The sequence below is a fragment of the Myripristis murdjan genome, chromosome 8 (genome assembly GCF_902150065.1).
Source record: "Myripristis murdjan chromosome 8, fMyrMur1.1, whole genome shotgun sequence".
Lineage (NCBI taxonomy): Eukaryota > Metazoa > Chordata > Actinopteri > Holocentriformes > Holocentridae > Myripristis > Myripristis murdjan.
The window spans coordinates 27,372,358-27,389,397 of record NC_043987.1 but is presented as its reverse complement, the minus strand read 5'-3'; the positions used below and the strand labels follow the sequence as shown (position 1 = coordinate 27,389,397).

The 17,040-nt window shown below is 41.7% G+C and overlaps 1 protein-coding gene across 2 annotated transcripts in view; it reads left to right on the top strand.

The window, feature by feature from the left end:
* The window catches only part of mybpc2a (myosin binding protein Ca), a 68,408-nt gene that overhangs the window by 17,065 nt on the left and 34,303 nt on the right, over window positions 1-17,040 (top strand). Inside the window, exons 1-5 of one of the 2 annotated variants that reach the window (XM_030058957.1) lie at window positions 5,631-5,678; window positions 11,720-11,740; window positions 12,037-12,054; window positions 15,054-15,137; window positions 15,277-15,425. In XM_030058957.1, coding sequence (XP_029914817.1) covers window positions 11,722-11,740; window positions 12,037-12,054; window positions 15,054-15,137; window positions 15,277-15,425 — 270 coding nt within the window. In that variant the 5' untranslated portion in view covers window positions 5,631-5,678; window positions 11,720-11,721. Of the gene's footprint in view, window positions 1-5,630; window positions 5,679-11,719; window positions 11,741-12,036; window positions 12,055-15,053; window positions 15,138-15,276; window positions 15,426-17,040 lie in introns of those variants that run through there. The other variant, XM_030058956.1, reaches the window with a different exon arrangement.

Here is a 17,040-nt window from a genome sequence, read left to right as displayed (position 1 = left end):
CAGGGATGCATTGCAGGGAAATCCATGAAAACCCATGAAAACTCAGATTACCACTTTTTAAATGCTCAGAACGGGCTAACATAATTTCTAAAACCTGAAAGATAGTATAATGAAATATATCTGCAAAATATAGAATAGAATAGATGTAAACTCACTATGTATAATTTTTTATAAATTTTCCCTGTGGCAGGCCCTGATGCCTAATTTCACAGTTCACGCTAGGTATGTACCCGAACCTGAATACGATATTTGGAAGTACACAAATAATGCTTTGATCCCGAAAAGTTTTTCTGTCCGAAGTTTCTCCTCATTATTCGGGAGCTTTTTTCTAAAGGAAAAAAAAAACGTTTGGATGTGTGTTTTGAGCTTGACTTTGAGCCAATTACAAGAGATTAAAACAAAACGTAACAAAAAACATGTTGGTGCGTGTTTTGAGCCAATCACACCCATCACGTGATGCACTGTGGCCCAAAAAGCATTTTTCTCATAGACAATAAAGGGAAAAGAAGCGGCTATAAAATGGTGGATACATTTTTTTGAGTGTCACAGCCCCCGCGAAACGACTCGTTTCACCAGCAGACTTTGATCCATTCAGTCCGATTACGTTTGGAAAGTCTAGAAGAGCCGCACGATTAAATGATTTTATTCCCGTTCTAGTTAGCCGAGAGCTAAACTGGAAGTTAGCCGGCTAGCTCGGCGGAAGTCTCTAGTGTGCCCACTTCCGGTTTCTTCCTGAATCCGAATAACAAATCTGAAGTTTTTTTTAAAAAGCCCAAATCCAAACCCAAATAGAAATAGTGCAATGACTGTACACCCCTAGTTCACGCTGTGCCAAACTGAAGTATGACACTGTAAACGATAATAGCGTTCTTTAAGAAAAAGAAAAATTATCCGGTAACACTTTACAATAAGAGTACAACAATTAACGTTAGTTAACATTAGTTAATGCCGTAATGGTTAATTAACTGTTAGTTAATGATTATCATGGCATTTACTAATGTTAATAATATCTACAATAACCCTTAAATAACATATAAATTAATACCTTAGCATGAACAGCATTAGTAAATGATTCTTAGACACATTAGTTCATGGTTAGTTAACTGTTACTTAATGTTTATTACCTGTTACTTAATGTTTATTACGGCATTAACTAACGTTAATTGTTGTACTCTTATTGTAAGGTTTTACCAAAATATATCTATAGAATATCTGTAGACCTTTCACCTTTGACACTTTGCATAGGCTCTATGTATAATGAAATATATCTGCAAAATATAGCATAGAATAGAATAGAATTGAATAGAACAGAATAGATGTATACTCACTATGTATAATTTTAATAGTTTTTCTGTGGCAGGCCCTGATGCCTAATTTCACAGTTAACATTGTGCTGAAATATGATACTGTAAATGATAATAGCATTCTTTAAGAAAAAGAAAAATAATCCTCTGAAAATAGAGTTAGAACTTAAAGGAAAAATAGTCTATATTAATATTTTAGCTCTTTAAAAAACAGCTCTTGATGATTTAAAAAATCTATCTAAAACATTAATAATAAACGTCAGATTCTGATGTCAGTCCCCTGTATCAGAGAGAAAAAGCTTCTTTGGAGACTCACTGCCATTCGACAGTCACATGAGGTGAAATCCATCATGCAGCACACAGAGAGACCAGTTTCTCCACCAGCCATCGACTCAATAGACCAGGATGCAATGCAGCCACAGGACAAGCTGTGTTTTTCCAGCGAGTCTCACTATTCCCGGCTGGAGACGCGCACTCTCCTGCTCTTAATTTATCATTATTGCAGTTTCTCTCCCCGCCTACACGTGCAACCCACCGGCTTAATGCAACAAGCCTGCGCCTGTTCTCTGTGGGCTGCTGACAAGCATGCTGGGAAATGTAGGAAACCACTCGCCGAGGTGGAAGTAGACGGCGTGGGTGGAGGGGAAGTGGGCGCAACAAAGAAGTAATTTACAACACTTCATTACAAAAATAACTCGTGGAATGCTCTGAGCTTTGCAGACGGATGATACATAACGGTGTGAGGGGAGCGGATTGGATTTTGGGTGTGGATGGATTTTTCATTTAAGGCTTTGTATTGTCTTGTATTGTATTTTCAGCGTTGTGCGCTGAGCTAATGGGCAGCCTCGAATTGTTTTCTTGTAGATCATAACAGGGGGATCTGAGTAAAATATCAATATTACCCCACAGAATATAGTGTTTTCATTATATACACCACAGCACTCAGGCACTTAATGTTAATCAGTGGCTGAGGTAGAGCAGCTGTTGTGGTTACATAAAAGTAAGAAGAGCCAGAGCAGTAATACCAACCCTCTCATCGCCAGTGACATGCAGCTCATTGAAGAGTGATGCCATAATTAGTTAGAGCTAAATAAGACAAACTATAGTGTGTGTTTTTACGTGTCGGTGTTTCCTCAGGGTTGCAGCCTCATGTTGACGAGGTAAACAGGGACGTTTCCTTTGAAAATACGTGACTCCAGCAGCGCCGAGATGTTTTGTGACAGTTTAATTGCAGCTTGATTCAGATTGACAGTGTTTATGCTGTTTCATCGAGCGCGCGTTCATCATCGTGTCATCGGGGCTGTGAAAATGGTTTATTCCCTTTAATTGTGATTCTCAGAAAACTAGAAGGATCTTTTTTTTTTTTTTTTATGGGAAAACAAGTAGAGGTGTGATGACACAGGTCGTCTCTTTGGCCAATCAGAAACCAGTAGTCAGTGTGTGTGTGTGTGTGTGTGTGTGTGTGTGTGTGTGTGTGTGTGTGTGTGTACGCACCTAGTAGCATAACTATGGTCTGAAAAATGGGGAGGTTTTGGGGTGTTTTTCATAATGTTTCATAATTTTTCCATAATTTCAAACTCATGTCCTGCATTTTTACTCAGCTCAACTAGCAGACATCGCTTAAGACTAAAGGCCTGTTTCCACCAGAATGTTCCTGGTAGTATTTGGGGGGCAGGAGCTGCTACAGGAACGTGCTCTCGCTCGGCCCTCTCACCTGCCGTGTCTCCACTGAGAGGGCCAGGGTTGCCAGATCTGTGAGACAAAAGCAGCCAAACAGCAACTCAAAACCCGCCCAACCGGGTATAAAAACGGCCCAAAAATGAGCCTAATACCAGAACTCAAAATATGCCCATAAAAATCCATATATGTTGCTTTTAAAGTCCAACAGCATTGCTATAATTGCAAAATGCACTATAATATCTATAAAATAACATCATAAACAGTAAAGGCAATTTCCCCGGCAAAGGCAATTGAAAATCATTTCAGCTCACCTGTTAAACTGCTGGCTGTCTCCAACATAAAAAAGAACGGGAAAAAACTCCATGAACTTGAACTATTTACAGCGCTGTCCAGTTTCTTTTTAGACATGTTGAGATCCCTCGCCCTGGTCCCTGTCATACAGAACTGTATTGAACAAGGCCAGCATCTCTCTGGTGGGCTCAAACTCGTGGCAGCAGATTTCATTAGTCATTCAAAATATAAATCTTTATTCATAGGCATTATTCATCATCTGTATGCCACAGGTCTGCCCAAGCCCAACCCGCGGCAACACTTAAAAAGTAGCCCAATTTGGCGGAAAAAACGCGGACTTGGCAACCCTGGAGAGGGCCGGGTAGGAGGAAGGTTCCTGTAAAGTTACCAGGCGGTTGCACGACCATGACCGGGGCATCAAAATGCGTATTGTTAAAAAAGCCTGTTGCTAGCGTTACCTAACGTCCACTAAAGCTAACGTTAGCGCCCCTAAAAATGCCGGCTAAAAGTGTGTTGTTAGCGTTATCTAGCACGTTAGCGTTAGCTTGGTAGTGTTGGCCGTGTTGCTAGGGACGCCTGCTTTCTGTTGACATCACATCGCGCCGTGAGTAAACCCAGGAGTTTTTCGGGGCCGCTCAGAGTCCCTACCCTGAGGCAGGGCCGTTTTTTAGCCCCTGTAAAGGTTCCTGAACTCTCTCTTTCAGGGTAGTTCCGGCGGTGGAGACACGCGACAACGGCCACGGCCCCGTAAAATTAACGGGCCTAATACTTTATCAGTGTTGCCAACTCCTCAGTAAGGAAAGTAGCTATTGGCTGTCCTAAAAGTCGCTAGAAGTCGCCAAATGACATCATCGCCTAATTTGCATAATCGGCAATTTGCACGTGATTGTAATGGACGCTGCAGGAGAGGAATAACATCGTAGGAGAGTGAAAAAATGAGTAAAAAACATCCTAAATATGTTTTAGAACTACAAATTTACGGGAAGGGCGGGACCAACAGCGGCTTTGCGCATGCGCGATTCATCTGCTGCCTGGCCGCGGAGTGGTGGGTCTCCTCTCTGCTCCTCTCCTGACGCGCGGCTCGAGGCTGTGACCACCTGTGAGGACTTTGGGGCGGGAACTGCAGAGGAATGATACGTGCTTTCATGTCAGTCTCCAAAATACCAGAAGTCTCCAGTAACACCAGGAAAAGTCGCTAGATTTGTCGCTAGTCGCTTTTGAGAAAAAAAGTCGCCATGGGGAGTTGGAAAGTCGCCAGATTTAGCGAGAAAGTCGCCAAGTTGGCAACACTGCACTTTATATGTGCCACATTTCTGTAGCTGTGTCCCAATTCAGGGTCTGCATCCTTCGAAGTCCGGGTCAACCGAAGCATCCTCCCCCGTCAACTAACGGCAACGAAATGGGACGGTCTAGCCTTCGGAGTATTTCCTGGTTGCGTAACCGCCGTTACCGCCGTTTCCATGACAACAAACTCCGGAGACCGAAATATAACGTTTCTTTCTGTCAGACAAGACAGAACAGGGGTTTTGGCTTAACATATATGGCGTTGGATGTTCAAATGAGTAAAAAACGAATATTTATAATGTGAAATCTGAACTTTTCTCAGAACTTTGCGTGCTGCTGAACTTTTCAGCAGCACGCAAAGCATTTTGGGATACGGGAGGCCGAGAAGGATAGTCGCGGTGCAGCCTCCGAATCGGCTACCAACGGCTGGAAAGGAGGCCGCATTTGAAGTGCGCATTTGAAGGATCCTTCGGCTTTGGATGAATTGGGACAGGCCCTCCCGCAGTGTTGTGACGTAACTGGCCTTCAGATGTGGACTTCGAAGGATGCAGACCCTGTATTGGGACACAGCTTATATTTCTATACATTCTGTTTCTTTATAGATAAAAATAATATCAGAAATCAGAAATACTTCATTGATCCCTGAGGGTTAGTTGCAGTTGCTCAAATTCTCAAAAGAAGAATGTATATATCAGCATAAGATATAAGAGATAATTAGAAGAAATAAAAAAAAAGATAGAAGAAATTTAAAAATATGCGCATTAGAAATTTGCTTTAAAAAATGCATATTTATTGAACTATAATGGAGGAAACATTTATTCCTTTTTGGCATGCAATTTTTTAAAAGTGCACCCAGCGATCAAGGTGAGGGTTGGAGGGCAAAATACAAATTTTGAAAAAATAAGAGGGATATGTCACCCTGTTGCTCACCGAAATTACACCTGTGTGTGTGTGTGTGTGTGTGTGTGTTTGTGTGTGTTTATGGAGACTTCTGCATTGCTGTTATTTGCACTGACAAAAGCCCCATTTGTTATGGAGCTTTGGCGCCAAAGAGAGTTACAGCGCAAGACTCCACACTCGGTGCACGGCAGGAAGCTCATACGGGATGAACACAACCAGGTGAAGCTTTTTCCTCGATGCAGGTACACGTTCAGCCGTCTGCCGAGGCCGAGCAGCTGGCTCAATTCAAATTAGCAGCACTGTGTGAACTCGTCTTTGAGAAGTATATAGTGAATAATTGTGCACATTTATGGGGTCAGTGTTTGATTCTTTGTTGTTTAGTTTATGCTTCCCTGCCTTTGGAGCAAACCCTGTGTATCACACCCAGATCCTATGGCAGAAAAAACACAGTCTGTTGTCACGCTCGCTAAAACCAACATTCACAGGTTTGTCCTTCATTTCTCTACATCAAACAGTTTAAAACTTTGGTCATACGTGAACTTCCGTTTCCCCAAACATTGAAGTATGGATCTACTGTATTACGTGCAAAACGCAAGAACTGCTGATGACAGCCCGGCACACAAAGCGTCTATTTTAAGCGCTCTTTATTTTTAAAAACACAAAATCTGCTCCTGACAAACCTTGACAACTGATAATTTCACTCACTTTAACCATACAGTATGTTGTTTTTATTTTGATATCTTGAGAGGCAAAGAAAGAGAGTGAGAGCGTCTGTGAAGTGTTTGTGTGTAGTGTGTGTGTGTGTGTGTGTGTGTGTGTGATTCTCAGCCAGGGTGCCGTACAGTGATCTACAGTTGTTTTTTTTTATTATTATTATTCAAATGCGGAGAAAATCATTGTCAATCAAAACCTCTTACATTCCCTTCATTAAAATTCAACGCAATTAGCTTATAATCAAACTTTGTTCTCCAAATGGATGATATTTGGGTCAAGTCCAGCGGCTCATAGCGCTCTCCAGCCCTGCCGTCAGCACAATGCCTGAAACGTGCAAACGGAAATGGACACACTGGACGAGCGTGTGAGGTTTTGTTTGACATTTCCCGGTGATTTGTTGCATTCGGGGCTTTTGTTGTTTCGTCAGCGGGTTTCTGATCGCCACAAGAGCCGGAACAGCTGAGCCACATCATGATTGATTAGATGGGTGTGATCGTTTCTGTTTTCACCTCTACTTAAGAGTTTTATTTCCATTCTGTGTAATGTAGGATGAAAAAAATTGCTTTTTGTGTGTGTGTGTGTGTGTGTGTGTGAGAAAAAAATCCTGACCTTTCGAGTCCAAGCTGTAGCTGGAGCCGGTAATTGTCTGTGGGCGTATATAGTGCAGTATGGTGCAGCATGCATATCATACATGAGTGTGTGTCATGTGTATGAACGGGCTGAGCTAAATCGAAGCGTGTGTTGTAGCACAGCAGGGTTATTTGTTGGCAAGCATCCGAACATGTCTGTGTGTGTGTTTGTACATGTGTGTGTGTGAGTTTTGGGTGTTTTCTGTAGCGCCGGCAGCATGGAGAGAGTAATGAGTCTCTTGAGTGTAAAATGTATCCTGAAGTATGTAAAGATGGATTCAGCGGAGTCAATGGATAATCAGTGTTTCACTCTTGTTGTTCCTTAAAACAAGTTACCAAAAAAAAAAAAAAAAAAAAAAAAAAAACTGCTGGTGGGATGAGATAATCCCACTTATTTCAAGTGCAGTTTCACTTGTTTCAGGCTTTTTTTTTTTTGTTGGTTTAATTATGTAGAGACAAGGCAGAATAAGGCAGATCAGCCCCCTAGGATTAAGAAAGTAACACTTGATTCTAGAAAATTCTGGAAACAAGTGGGATTATCATTGGAAACAAGTGGGATTATCTAATCCCGCTGGCAGATTTGTGAGTTTGTCAGTCTAGTTTGGTCTCTGGTGCAATCTGTGGGATTAAAAGTCACTGCCACCAGTGACGAAGCAAACTGCAGTAGAAGGTAAGGGCTAGAGACGTGTGTGTGTGTGTGTGTGTGTGTGTGTATGGCTGCTGCCAGTCTTAATGTGGTGTTCACTGTGAGTCTTTCATAGCAGGTAGAACTTGTAGAAATATATATGTGTGTGTGTGTGTGTGTGTGTCTGTGTGTGTGTGTACAACACAGAGACAAAGTGGCTACACTAATATTGCAACTAATTTCCTCTCAATTTGTGTCCTTAACGTCAAAATCAAAGCATTTAATGTCGCAGTTAAAAACAAGTTTCCCTGTACAATGAAATTCTTGCTTCGCCTTTTACTCTCACTGCCGTTATCGAGGAAAGAAAAATGGGAATTCAAGAAAAACAAATATATAAAAAATCATCAGGGATAAAAAGAAAATAAATAAAATTTCCAAAGAATACGATGTGTAATATACAACAGACAGCATTCAGCCTCATGGCACTTCATGAAATAATAATTTAATCTATAGATTCGTGTCCATGAGCTTTACTTTTCACGGCGATGGACATGAATTTATTTTGTGTCCACAAGCATGAATTTTCTTTTACGGCTAAATTCCAGGAGCTTCAGCCAACAAAACAACTTTGTTAAGGTTAGCAAAAGGTCATGGTTAAGGTTAGGGTAAAGAAATGGGCTAACACTATGAAACTGAACATTAGTGCGTAATATAGTAGGCTATATATGGTGACTAAATAGTTTATCTGTGCAGAGTTCTATGTACAGACTATATAGACAGGCCCGTTTTGACTTCTCAGCAACAGTTTTACGCAAATATTGTGTAAGTGTGTATAAAATATGCGGTAGTAGCTTAGAGGTCAAGGTCAGCTTACCTCATTTCACTCTTGTTCATATTCAAAAAGTAAAAAACGGCTCAGTTGAAACTGGAAATTCACGACACAGAGCTGATTGCATCTTGTGAATAATTGACTGGCATGCACTAAAGCTATTGTATGTCCATTCAAATTCACTCACACTCAAAGTGCGACTGCTGGCCGACTGGTACGGAGCCGGTGTCTGCGGTCAGGAGAAGAGCAGCCAGACGAGACGATTTACCTGTATGACTGCACACCTGCCTTTAAGATCAACGCACAACACGGATCAGTCGTACAAACTACAAAGAAAGCAACAGCAGAAGTGAACGCGGCTGCTGCTGCTGCTCCGTGCCGTCAGCCTTCATTTCGTCCGGCTTCAAATCGAACGCACAAGCTCTGACGATACATGAAAGGAAAAAAACTTGCATCTCTGTCTATATTTATTAGCCTCACACGAGCTCAACTTCACTACAAAACAAGCAGCGTAAAAAAAACAAACTGGTGACAAAAACATTCTTTCTGTCCCTCCGCTGTCGCAAATGCAGATCAGAGTTTAAACGGTGAGGACTCCCTCTTTTTTTTTTTTTTTTTTGGTTTACCTGTAAGGAACACGATGCAGCTTTCAACCAATCGCTGACCTCCACTGTACTTGGATATACACTCACCTAAAGGATAATTAGGAACACCTGTTAAATTTCTCGGGAATGCAATTATCTAATCAACCAATCACATGGCAGCGGCTTCAGTGCATTTAGGGTGTAGTCCTGGTCAAGACGATCTCCTGAACTCCAAACTGAATGTCAGAATGGGAAAGAAAGGTGATCCAAGCAACTCTGAGCGTGGCATGGTCGTTGGTGCTGAGTATTTCATAATCTGCTCAGTTACTGGGATTTTCACGCACAACCATTTCTAGGGTTTACAAAGAACGGTCTGAAAAAGGAAAAAAAAAAACATCCAGTATGCGGCAGTCCTGTGGGCAAAAATGCCTCGTTGATGCCAGAGGTCAGAGGAGAACGAGCCGACTGATTCAAGCTGATAGAAGATCAACTTTGATTCAGATAACTACTCGTTACAACCGAGGCATGCAGCAAAGCATTTGTGAAGCCACAACAGACACAACCTTGAGGCGGATGGGCTACACCAGCAGAAGACCCCACCGGGTACCACTGATCTTCACTAAAAATAGGAAAATGAGGCTACAGTTTGCATGAGATCACCAAATTGCATAGTTGAAGACTGGAAAAATGTTGCCTGGTCTGATGAGTCTCGATTTCTGTTGAGACATTCAGATGGTAGAGTCAGACTAAACAGAATGCGAACATGGATCCGTCATGCCTTGTTAGCACCGTGCAGGCTGCTGGTGGTGGTGTAACGGTGTGGGGGATGTTTTCTTGGCACACTTTAGGCCCCTTAGCACCAACTGGGCATCGTTTAAACACCACAGCCTACCTGAGCATTGTTTCTGACCATGTCCATCCCTTTATGACCACCATGCACCCATCCTCTGATGGCTACTTCCAGCAGGATAATGCACCATGTCACAAAGCTCGAATCAGTTCAAGTTGGTTTCTTGAACATGACAATGGGTTCGCTGTACTAAAATGGCCCCCGACAGTCACCAGATCTCAACCCAAGAGAACATCTTTGGGATGTGGTGGAACGGGAGCTTCATGCCCTGGATGTGCATCCCACGAATCTCCATCAACTGAAAGATGCCGTCCCATCAATGTGGGCCAACATTTCTAAAGAATGCTTCCAGCACCTCGTTGAATCAGTGCCACGAAGAATTAAGGCACTTCTGAAGGCTAAAGAGGGTCAAACACGGCATCAGTACGGTGTTCCTAATAATCCTTTAGGTGAGTGTACGGGAGACCAGGGATGATAGTGACACTTTTTGTTTGAGCAAGTGTAACTCAGTGGTTCTTTGTGCTAGAGATCTCAAATTTTGACATGTGGTACCCATATTTGTCTGCTATAAATGACATACACTTGGACTTCTACTACACCATCACAGATTATGTAAATTAATGTCAAATACAAAGAGGTATGTTGTTACAACCTACACCAGTACCAGGGTGAGTTGTAACACTACTTAAGGATGGATGTAACAATTAAATTGTTATGCTTAAAAAAGATCCACACTAATAAATGTATGGAAGCACATTAATGAATAATAAAGAAGGTACCATAAACTTGTAAGATTACAAAATAATAATAATAAAATAAATAAAAAGTATAAGTTAAATACAATAAAATAAATAAATAAACTGGTGTGTGTTGTGTGTGTGTTTTGTAGCCTGAAACAGGTTAATGTGAAAAAGCATTTGAACACCTGGAGATCTGTGGAAAAATCAACAAACCACTTCTGAACAGTGTGGTGCAAAGCTGCACTAAGTACTTAGTAAGTACTAAAAGGCATTTGAACAGTTGAACTTTCTATTGAACAATAAACAAAACACTTTTTAAAGTGCAGAAGTACTTAGTAAGTAACTATTAACTAGGCAAACTGGCTAAGGCATAATACATATGTTTAATTAGACAGGTGAAGAACCGTTACAACCCTCCCCATGCCAGGCGGCCATTAAAAAGCTAACCATTATTAGCATTTAGCTTTAATGCAACACATCAAATTAAACTAGAGAAACTACTACTTGAGCTTATGTAAGTAAAACAATTTTATCTACAACACAATGGACACTATGCAAAAAATATTTGTGATGAAAATTTTTACTTTCTTACCTGAAAAATCGTTTTTTGGCTCCAGAACAGACAGTTTTCAACTCAGAGACATGAGGCTTCACCAGTGAGCTCAGTTTGTAAGTGGGCATGGACTGTATTGATGACATCACCACAGCTCGTTTCTGATTGGTCAAACTGAGAGTGTTACAACTATCCCTTTGTTACAACCATCCCCGGTCTCCCCTACTTGGAAAAAATAGTTCCTTTTAAGGGCCTCAAATGTGAATAGATGGAGTTGCCTCAGCTTAACAACCATAAAGTCTTACAGGACAGTTTTTAAATTTTTTTAACATGAGTGGTGGTGATTTGGAGCGAGTTCGCCTTGACTACTAAACCTACCATACAAACACCACACAAGGTCGGTCCTTTACAGGGGAACAATAGTCATTTCATTTTAGTGACTCAGAAGGTGCTCGAGCAGAACAGAAGAGAAGCTGCTGCGTTCACCGAGCGCGAGACGGCGACAAAATTTGTCATCTTTGCTTTGAAATTTGTCAAGTTGTTGTTTCCTTTTATGACTTTGGGAGTGGGAGAACCTAGACAACAAAACAGGGAATCAATGCAGTAAAACTCCGAGAGGCCTATTTAACCGGCGTTCATTCTGTTGTGCTTTATTTCCATTAATATTTTAAAAATATTATATTATTAAAAATGGCGGCTTTTCACCTGTAAATTCTCATGTCGTTCTCATTGACAGAGATGCCGCCTGCTGCAGAGGGTAAGCGCTTGCCTGGCTGAATGGTTTTCTGTGTGTGTGTGTGTGTCTGTGTGTATGTGTGTTCATCTGAGCTCTATTCATTTAATTGTAAAGATCAATTTTTCTCTTAAATTATTAATATCATTAATAGAGCCACAGCTGGCTGAGGAGGATAAGCGTCAGTTTGTCATAATTGTGTGTGTGTGTGTGTGTGTGTGTGTGTGCGCCTTATGTATGTGTATGTATGAAATGCTTGCATTATATTTGCATTACCACTCATTTGCTCTGCTTAACCTGTGCTTATTCTTCATTAACAGATGCCCAGCCTGCTGTAGGTAAGCGCTTTGCTTTACAGGTTTGTCGTGTGTGTGTGTGTGTGTGTGTGTGTGTGTGTGTGTGTGTGTGTGTGTGTGTGTGTGTGTGTGTGTGTGTGTGTGTGCGTTGTTCCAGCTTGAAGAAATTACGGGTGTCTCAGTGGATAGGCTTATATATTTAGTTTTATCCAATCACCGTTATACAGTTTTTTTCTTTCATAATCACATGCACACACACACACACACACACACACACACACACACACACACATCTCTGCAGTGTAAATGTGCTTCCCGTCACAGTCGGAGGAGGCCACAGCAGCACTTTGGGGTGTGTTTAACCCGTCATCATCCACAGCACTAACTTCACTTCACCGCTTGTTTCTTTTCACTCAGCGAACGAGCCGAGGGACGGTAAGGAACACACACAACACACACACACACTCTCGCTTTGTGTGCGTCGTCGTGTGTTACTGAGCACGGCGTCGACGTCACGTTGGGCTGACAGTCTGAAGCTACGCCTCACTGAACTCTGGGATTGCTCTGGCAATCACAGTTTATTCACTCAGGAGGTGAATTATTGATTGATGATCTCTGTGATCAGTCTTGCAGAGATCTGCCGTAATGATCTGATATAGTGATTTGGTTTAAAAAAAAAAAAAAAAAAAAGTCTTGCAGGTTATTGGCCACCATGCACTCTTCTCAGGATCATGTCCTCAAAGCATCTGAGAGAAATATTAAATATTAAATATTAAATATACTTGAAACTTTATTGATACTTCTTTTTTACGGCCAATTAAAATGGACAAAACAGCTGTTCTCAACAATATTTTTCTTTTTTATTATTATTATTAGCTATTTTTTTTTTTAAACGATTAGTTTTAGGGCTAAAGCATAATATTTTTCTTATTTTGCGCACTGGCATCATGTTTGAGCTTGAGAGGATAAAGGTGAACTGATATGTTTTGGTTTGATCAATGACAAAACGATATATACTGTGTGTATCTATGCTGGGTATATATCATGATCTGTGTGTATGAGTGGGTCTGCTAAGTCGTGGCCTACTGACATGTCAGCATAAGACTGTGCTGATTGATTTTTCATTACTTTTTATTTGCAATATGGTCACCGTGCCCTTCCTTCCTGTACATGTTGAGTCCACGAGATGAAATATGAGGCACATGAGGGACGTGAGATATTATCTCTTCTGTCTGGCATTGCACTGATGATGTATTAGAGATGTATTGAATAAGTAAAAGCCGTGAAATTATACTCGTGTTTCATCATCCGAGATGAAGAACAAGAATTTTTAAGAGCCATAAAACTGATCCGGCTGGGGATGGAAATCTATTCTAGGCTAGTAATACATTCAGAGGCTAGTAATACTCAGTCTGGGGCTAGTTTTCTTCATGGTGGTGTGATGCAGACTGTCCCGAATGACCAAAATGAGAACGGGGACTGCGGAGGGGTTACACTCAATTAAACCCTGCAGGCTGTTCTCCAAAATCCTTAAGTTCCACTCTCCGAGCCAAGGACAATGTCTGGAGTTAATTTCACCCGGCGACTCGAGTCCCACAGTGCAGCGAGTGTCCAGCGTAACAGTGTAAGAGTGTAAACAGTCAAAAATGTCCCCCGGGTGCCATTCCAGGATCAGCTTCACCCACTTAACATTCTAACCAAAACCCCCTAAATCATCCCGAACATCTGAACTTGGATCTGTCTTCAGGGGCACTTTTGATTAAAAGATCAAATTAACTGAGCCCATAAAAGCCGAGAGGGAGGGAGAGGTGCCGACGCTGCGGCTCTCTGGATTTATGGAGGCGGATGACCTTACTTGACACCTGACCCTGGATCCATTTTCTCGACAACTGCTCTCGTCCAGTGGATTTCTACTCAGGGTCCCGCTCGCTCGACTTGATTGGTGGTCCGATGTGCCTTTATCTTTCCCCCGCTGCTTGTTCGTAAACCCTTTAGTTTTCCTCAAGAAACCGTGACTGACTCAGAAGGTGAGAGAAGTGAGAGAAACTGTTTATGTACGTGATGTACAATTAACAATCGCCAGAGTTCTCCATAATTAAAGTGATTTCTAAACTTGATTGCTGAAGACGTAACTCATTAACAGTTTTGTGTTTTGGGGAAGAAAAAAAAACACACACGATATGTTAATTAGGGCTGGAGAAGGAAAAAGATGTGTTTCTTTGAGTGTGAGAGCACGTTGATCTAACGTGTGAGTGTTCCTCACCTGAAGTCAAGATTATCATAGGGCCAATTAACGCTTGTCTTTAACAGCACAGCACAGATACTGTACAGACTGACGTGTTCCCCCCGCTTTCTCTTTCTTTTTTCCCTCTGATGCAGAATTGCCTCCCGATGGTAAGAGAAATGAATACGTTAGTTGTCTTTGTGAAGCATATCCGCTGACAAGCAAACACCTTACAGAGGTTACATCAATTCTCTTTCAAAAGAAACAAGGAAACGGATAAAAGAGCAGCTCATTTTTATAGCCTAGATAAGAGCAGCGTACGGCCTCAGCACTTGCTCTGTCAGTGTGGCAGGAGATTGCACAAAGTCAGCCCTAATGTTATGTCTTCAGAGGTGATTTGAGCAGTTTCCTTATTCCCCCGGGGGCAGCCAGTTTCAGAGGCTCCTTGGCTCCTGTCACAGTGTCCTGAATGGCTCAGGCACTGTAACTGCAAAGACATCATGCTTTTGCCTCTGTTTCTCAGTTTCAGTGCCAGATAACCATATATTACCAATAGATACACAAGTTCGCAGGGTGGAGTGTCAATAGAAGATCCCTTGATTCTAGCACCAAACACGTAAGGGTTCCCAAACACCCAGCAAATCAGCGATTCATCATAAACGCCACAAGATTTAAGGAGACTGGATTTGGTGGTTTGCTTGGTCCATTTGTCCCGTGTTTGTCGTCTACTCTGTGTTGCATCTTTGATGAGCGGTGATCGGAGCGTGTTTTTCTCGCTCTAATTTGACCCCTGTGACTCCTCTAACACCCATCACAGAGAATTTACCAGGAGAGGAGCCTCAGCTGTCGGAGCTGACCGGCCTGTTCGTGCAGAAACCGGAGACCGTCACGGCAATAAAAGGTCTGACAAAAATCATCATAAAAATCCTGAGTTATATCCAAAATGAGAGGCACGGGCCACTAAACGCCCTCTTCGAGTTGGAGTGTGTGCAGTTCATCAATTTTAGTTAATTACTGTGTCACATCCTTGTAAATGGCAGGCAAGGACATCACCTTTGTGGCTAAAGTAGATTCCTCCAACCTGACGAGGAAGCCCGGCATGAAGTGGCTGAAGGGGAAGTGGCTCGACTTGGGCAGCAAAGCCGGAAAGCACCTGCAATTCAAAGAGACCTACGACAGGAACACCAAGGTGTGTGTGTGTGTGTGTGTGTGTGTCTTTCTTTGCATAAATGCATGTTATATTCAATGCTACATTGAGTTTTTCCATTTTTTAATGGGGTATGACCAGTATGGGTTTTTGATAGCCAGTGTGATTACTGCTACAGCCTAATCTCATAAAATTTTGTGAAACGAGCACAAAGATTATTTTCCCATTTCACAAATTCAATTAAGTGACAATAGCATGGAGCATGCATGCCATTTTCCCCTGTAAATCGGGAAAATAAGGTTATTTTTGGTTTGCATCAAGGTTATGATTAGGATTAGTCAACTAAAAGAGTTTGGTCAAGGTTAGGGAAAGACTTTAGCCACGTTAATAAGAAAAAACTTCACTCCAAGTAGAAATCCTCCTGTATGAGTCGGGAATCAGACATGGGCATCGGAGTTGAAGGAAAACTTCCACACCCTCACTTTAGTTGCACCACAATATTTCAGGATCAAACTACTGTGTCTAGTTGTGCCTCCATAACGTAATGCTTTCCTGGTGGGAAAACGTAAAACAGCCTCTCATGTTTTATATGTGGAGCACATACTGTATTTGCATTTTGATTATACTGACCCCAATACCAAATTCAATTCAGTCAAAATGAAATTAGATCATTTGAGTTGATTCTGGTTGAGGGTGACCCCCCAGATCAGGGATTTTCAAACGTTTTCACGTTCATTAAGGTGTGGGACCCCCATGTGAAGCAGTTTTGCTCTTGGGACTCTGATTCGAAAAGGTAATTTGGTTTGTGTTAGGTATAAAAAAAAAAAAAAATTTCATATGCCATAGTTGAATACTGGCAAATAGATTCAAAGTGACGAGATTAAAACATAATGTTAAAGTAATCGCTCATATAATTTGATTGTGTTTTAACAGTTCAGTGAATTAAAAACAACCAAAATAGCTTTCCATGTAATATGTTACCCCCATGCTCATGGCGTGGTGGAAGAACATTTCACATAAATTAATCAGGGCCAGTGTTTTTGAATCAGTGTGCATCCATTTGTCATCCATCATACAGTGGCATAACTTCTGAACGGATACGTGGATTTCCACCAAATTTGGTGGGAAGGTTAGTCTTAGTTGACGGGAGAAGTACTTAACTTTTCACACCTCTTGACCAAAAATGGGTGTGGAAAGTGACCATGGCATATCATAAAAAACATTCACACTTCGCAAAACTTTGAGCGCAACACCACAAAAATTTGATGCAATGTTTGTCCTGGTTTAAGCAACAAAAAACTTACTTCTCACACTGTTTAAGCCATGCCCGCTTCCTCCCAGGCCATTCCCACTTATGTTTTTTTTGCAGTCAGAGGCAGAGATTTGTGGGTGTCCTCTGACTTGGCGTGTAGCTGCCAACAAGTTGGCTAACACGAGGCCACGCCCACTTCTGGTTCTGCTTTTTATTACAGCTTCGGGACCAGAGGCATCAGCTGCACAGAGTATCATTCATTCATTTGTTTATCTGCTCATCTCACATCATGAGTGGACGAAAAACTCTCCACCAACAAGGTTTTTTACCCCCAGCTGTCTCACATGGTTACTTATCAGTTCTTCTCGCTGTAATCAAACAGCATCTTATCCGTCACATCAGAGG